Raw genomic sequence first — 6000 nt, 5'->3', positions numbered from 1 at the left:
GGTGATGCTGTGCACCTCGCTCCTGAAGGCTCCCACCGAGCAGCACCCGCCGCGCACCGCGCCTCAGACCCGCGGGGCAGAAGCGCAGGAGGAAGAGTGACGCTCTACGCATGCGCCCCCAGAGCCCGCCAGCACCTCCGACGCATGCGCCGTGCTCAGCGCGCGGGGTGGCAAAGAGGCGGCCGGGGTGAGGGGGCGCATGCGCTGTGGCGGCCTCCGAGGCGGGGAGGAGGTGCGGCGAGGAGGGGTGGCCGCTTCCCCCCATTTAGCTGTGAGGGAGCGGGTGCGGCGCTTTCGGCTGCCAGCGCGGGAGAAGGCGGGCGGGGAGCCTTAGGGGACTGTCGGAGGGGGGTGGGGGGAGCCACTGCAGCTGCGGCCACCTCGCCCTGCTCCTCCTCCTCCGTAAAGCGCCCTCCACCCCGCCCTCTCCCCGCCCGGGACCGAGTCTGGTGGCCACAAAATGGCGGATGGGGAGCTGAACGTGGACAGCCTCATCACCCGGCTGCTGGAAGGTGAGTGGGGCGTCGGCGGCCCCGTCTGTCTGCAGCCCCGCGGAGAGTGAGGGCGAGCCGCTGCCTTCCGCCGTGCTCCAAGCGGGAGACGGAGCTGCCGGCGGGGTGGGAGGACGCGGGTGGGGCGGGCGCGACCCGTGCTGCGGCTGGGGGAGCAGCAGCACCGTGTTCTCCGTGCCGCCGGGACCGGGGTGGGAGGCGGGAGGGTGGGGGCACGGCTCGGCGTTGCCCAGGCCCGGCCCTGCGGAGCCCCTCGGAGGAAGGAGGGGCGCATTCGAGCGTCCTGTCGGCGCTGCTGTGTGCGGGGGTCCTTCGTCCCCATCTGGGTGTAGTGGTTGCCCTCCTATTTAAACGATAAAGCGCCTGGGTTTCCTTCTTCCCTTTCCACCCTGCTGCAGCTGCCTGGCTGAGGGGAGAGCTTAAGAAACATTGATAGCTGAGCTCTTGGAGGCATTATGTCTTCCTCCGGTTGGGTTAGTCTCAGTCCTCCGTGTTTAAAATTGTTGTCGAGAGCTTCCTTACGTATCGAGTTGTATATACGTGAGCGTCAGTGAAAGCAGAGGGATTTAGTGCCTTCACATTCCTCTGCCTGCCTACGGGGCAGTCTCCAAAAGTGTCTTTAATGGAAGGCAGATAAAAGCTATGAAGGATTTTGTGTGTATTAGTGAGCCTTTCCTTTAAGGAGAAAACTTACTCTTTGCTTTCACAGAAGCTGAGGAGCTACTGGTGGCATTTTCTTTTTAAGTAATGCCTTGAACGCATAGTCTTTTTAGGCCCCTTTTCCCATTAATCTTCAGTTCACATTCAGCAAATACCTGGCATGTTGGAGATGAGAGTGCATGCGTGGGTATGCACTGTTCACTTACTCAGTTGCTGTACTCCTTCAATAGTTGGATCACTTTGCAGAAGGCTTAGAGAAAGAAATTTATGGAGTATGTACAGTTCTGGATGTGAAACAAGTCTGAAAGTTTTGTTCAGCTGAGTTATTACAAAGGAGAGTTTTTAGGGCTTTGAGGATTTTTTTTTATAGTACTTGCTATCTGTTCTTTTTAGAAAAGTATGAACAATAAAGTCGGTGTTTTAGAGCACATAAAAGCTTTGGGCATTTGTGCTCATGTTTATGATTTCAGGTATGCAGTTTAGTATGGTATGAAGAAACCTGCAGGTATCATCAGCTGTGGTTTATCTTTGATCACTAATACAGATAAAACTCCTCTTTTCTGGATGTTGAAACCCAGATTAGTAGGTAGGTTTATAAGACCAACTAAATAATAACCTAGTAAACGTTGACTTCATAATGTGGGTTTTTTGAGGGACATCATAGTGATGGCTTTTTGAGAGACACTTTAAAAACCATTTGAAAGATACTTTTTGCTCATTGTGTAGTTACTTAAATACAGATTGCTTCAAGAAGAGGAGTTCTGCACTGTTTTGGTATGCAACTTGTTGGATTATTGTGCTACCTATTATCTTACATATTACTCTGCTTATCTTTTTTTTTTTTAACTAAGAGTTTTAAAATGTGTGTTCCATACCTTTTATACACCCCATAACACTTGTGTTGCAACTTTCTAGCTTTGGGGGTTATGTTTGAGTGCCTTGTGTCTGAGCAATCTGATCTGCGCTTTGAATTCCATAATACTTCTAAGCTTTAGGGGTATCTATGAGCAACTTCTGAACCAAGCTTTGCTTATAATTTTTCATCTCTGGTTTCCAAGTCTGTTTCTTCCTCTGAGCAGAGATTAGGAAGTTTCTTAAGGGAAATTGAGTATTTTTCTCTGCTTGTCAGCTACTAACAGTAGTAGGAGTATACAACATATTGTATCTGAAAGGGAATATATTCTTACAGGTTTTATTTGTGGGGAAAAAAGCCCCAACCACAAACCAACAAAACTCAACTATTAAAAGAATGCTTTGTGTGTGAATTATTTTTGCTTCCCTTTAACATCTTTCAGTTGTTCTGCTAGCTTACAGTATTTTAAGCTGTGGTTCAAATAGCAGTGTTTCACAATGAAGGGGTTTTTTTTTTGTACAATTGGCAGCTCACATTCTGGAGCTCACGCTGTTGCTTAGCTGACCTGTTCTGGTAAAGTGAGTATGAATGCCTCCCCATGCTGCTTGCGCAGAATAATTGCTATTGACTCTTATCTCTGAAGCAATTCGTTTAGAGCTTGTTTTTTGGGTCTATTATCCACACTTCAACTTTGACTTAAAGAATATGGGAACATGGCTTTTGAGCTGTGAAAATGCACATTGAAATAATAAAAAGACACCTTTATGAAACGTTATGCACTACATATTTAGGCCTTTTGGTAAGTGAAATGGATGGCTTTAAGTTTGAATAGCAGTTTGCAATAGTGTCTCAGTGGCTGCTGCACCTACATTTGAAAGGGTAGCAAATACATATCAAAAGCCACAGCAACAGGAAACTTCCCTGCTGTTGCTGGGCTGCTGGCTGGTGACACCTGTTTCTAGGCTGTGATATTAGCTGTCATGAGTTCTTGCTCATACGTAATTAGGTTACTCTAACTGTTTTTACCTTTGTTGCTTAAGACTACTTTGGGGGGGGAAGGGTGTATTGGGTTATATGACACATTAACTCACCTTTTGGTTGAAATTACCTTAGTTCCTCTTACCCTCCATATGTTGTGGTTTTGGTTTTTGTTTGGGGTTTTTTCTTTTTTTCTTCTGCAATAGCATTATGAGGTGGCCCATATCCAGGCTGCTCAGGGGGAATTCATTAGGAAGTTTTTCCCAGCCCTCAACACATGTACTACATGTAGTCTTACCCTGAACTTATTTTAGTGATCTTTTGAGTGCTGGAAGCCGGTGATTAACTCTTGAGTTAAACTGGGAAGACTCAACTGAACTATAGCGTAATGCATGAGGATAGTCTTCCAGGACATTAACTTTTCATGTCCATGTTCTTTTGCATATACCAATTTCTTAGCCTCTTTATTCACTGGCTAGGTGGTGAATTTAGGAATGATAAGAGCAATGTTTTGAATTGATTTTTGTCTTGCAATATAAATAATACTTGGTAACTAGCTAGTGATGCTTTGTAAGTTCTCTTTGGAGGGAAGTAGTGCTAAAAGTGTATATGGTATGTATAATGTCCAAACTTAGCAATGCTTTATTTTATTTCTTCTACCTCCAGACTTTCAGGTTTTTTTCCTTACTAAAAGAGTGAGGGAGATGCTAGTGCTCTTAGATGTAGCCTGACTGATCTTGGAGATGATCATAAGGTCCTTTCCAACCCTAACTATTCTATGATTCTATGATTTCTGTCAATAAATAACTCATAAGTGAATCTGCAGAGATTTGCAGGTCATGTAAACACAAAATTCCATAGCTTTGTTAAATATTTTGGACTGATATGTGACCATCACAGTGAATAAGCCAAATTAGTCATCAGACTGTTTCCTCCTTGTACTGGCATGGAGAACTGGACTCATGGATCAGTTAGTTGTGCTATGTTGCACAGGTGATAGCCTCATTTTTGCTTCAGTGTGTAGACTGTTTTTTGGGGTTTGTTTTTGTTTTTTTTTTTTTTGGTGGTGGGGGTTGTGGAGGGGTTTTGGTTGTTGGTTTGTGGTTTTTTGGTCTTTTTTTTGTTTCCTACCTTCCCAGCTATGCCATCTGGTGGATAGATATTTTTTTTTTCCCCAGTCCATTCTAGCTGTGGACAGCATAGGAATATACACATATGTGAAACTCATGAGTGCAGCAAATGTGACATATGGTTACCTATTCCAACCCCACCTCCCAGCAACGAACAGGGACACCTTCAACTAGATCTGGTTGCTCAGAGACCCATCCAACCTGATTTTTAATGTTTCTAAGGATGGGGCATCCAGCACCTCTGGACAACCTGTTCCAGTGTTTCACAACCCTCGTAATGAAAAATTTCTTCCTTACATCTAGTCTAAATCTCCCCTCTTCTAGGTTAATACCATTACCCCTTGTCCTATTGCAGCAGGATCTACAAAACAGTCTGTCCCAGTCTTTCTTATAAGCCCCCTTTAAGTATTCATAGGTCTCAATAATGTCTCCTGGGAGCCTTCTCTTCAGGATGAGCAGAGAAGTTTTTCTTCTTTCAACACAGTTTTTAGTCTCTGCAGCAGAAATTGCTGCTTCTGTTGTGTTGTGTTTTGCCCCATGTAGGTTCATCATGATCCCTTGGTGAGAAGTGCCCTTAAATTTGCAGAAATGGTGAGCTAAGTGGATGCATGAGTTTTACATTTAAGCCAGGCTCTAAGCCAGTTTAAAATTTGGTGATGTGTGGAAAAGCTCCCTCTATATCAAAGCAAGGATGCTGGAATAGGTGTGACCTTACTTGTAAAGAGTACTGTGGATGATGCTTAGGAAGACTGCCATATTTTTGTCTGGGTGTTGGGCATTGTGTTTCTTTGCTGTTTGTGTCTCTTAAAATTTCTTGATGTAGGGTAGCCGAGCTGGACTAGACTTTCTGCACCTTCAAATATGTAGGTGTCTCTCTTGTTAAGTACTTAGGAGTTTACAATATAGGAAAGAGAGGATGTTCTTGGAGAAACCCAGACATACAGGAGCCTTAAATACAAGCTGTATTTCTGTGAAGGCTATATAGATGTACAAAAAAACCCTTACCTTGCCTAGGCAAGAAACCTTGCTTGCCTAAATCTAGCTAACACATTTAAAATGAACTATTTAGATAAATTTGATAGAACTTAATATGGTTCTGCTCTAAAACAATATTATTTTTGGTGATGCTGGGAGGTCTACCAACTCTGACAGTACTGATCCACCAAGAAAGCTGTGAAATGGTTATCCAGGATGAGAGTTGTCAGACATCCAGTAGACACAGAGAATTGTTGTTGCTTCAATGTTCAACTTGGTGTGGGTTTTTTTTTTTTCAAGTTGCCTTAAAAGCTGGTTGTGTGGTGTTGTTATGTCATTTGATGTCTTCTAAGAATGCTGTGACCTTAACTTCTCATTTCAGAGGTCTTTCAGTTGTGATAAAGATAGAAATTTGAATATTATTCAGTTCTTCAAATGGATTTTGGATTTTAAATGCTTATGAAACAACTGAGATTTTTCTCACTAATTTTAAATGCCACAGTGCTATTGGCCTGATTTATTATGGCCAATAATGGATTTCTTGTTTGGCTAGTATCTTAATTAAAATATCCAGCCAGCCTGTTGGTGTGGTATGATATAGTAGTAGTGCTTGCAGTTCCACAGGCTTCATAACTGATACTGAAGAGAGGCAGTTGTAGAGAAGGAAAATAAACCTTAATGATCTGTTGCGAAACAGCATAAGGAAATCATGGAGGTGAACCTTGAATAAACAAGGGTTATTACCTGATTTGGTGTGAAATCACTATGTAATTTTCTATTAGAAAAATAAACAAGGAGAACTTATTTAGGAGTTTCTTGCAAATAATGTATTTTTGAAATAGTCTTTAGAGAGAGAAAGAAGATAGGCATTTTTTGTCTGTTTCTAGGAGGG

General features: G+C 43.4%; 1 protein-coding gene across 1 annotated transcript in view; it reads left to right on the top strand.

Moving 5' to 3' along the window:
* The first annotated feature begins 228 nt into the window (after positions 1–228).
* The window catches only part of PPP1CB (protein phosphatase 1 catalytic subunit beta), a 29999-nt gene continuing 24227 nt past the window's right edge, over positions 229–6000 (top strand). The window contains exon 1 of the mRNA XM_005144586.4: positions 229–512. Coding sequence (XP_005144643.3) covers positions 461–512 — 52 coding nt within the window. The 5' untranslated portion in view covers positions 229–460. The remainder of the gene's footprint in view (positions 513–6000) is intronic.

This window comes from Melopsittacus undulatus, chromosome 3, assembly GCF_012275295.1.
Source record: "Melopsittacus undulatus isolate bMelUnd1 chromosome 3, bMelUnd1.mat.Z, whole genome shotgun sequence".
Lineage (NCBI taxonomy): Eukaryota > Metazoa > Chordata > Aves > Psittaciformes > Psittaculidae > Melopsittacus > Melopsittacus undulatus.
The sequence above is the reverse complement of the archived record's forward strand: the minus strand, read 5'-3'. Positions and strand labels throughout refer to the sequence as shown.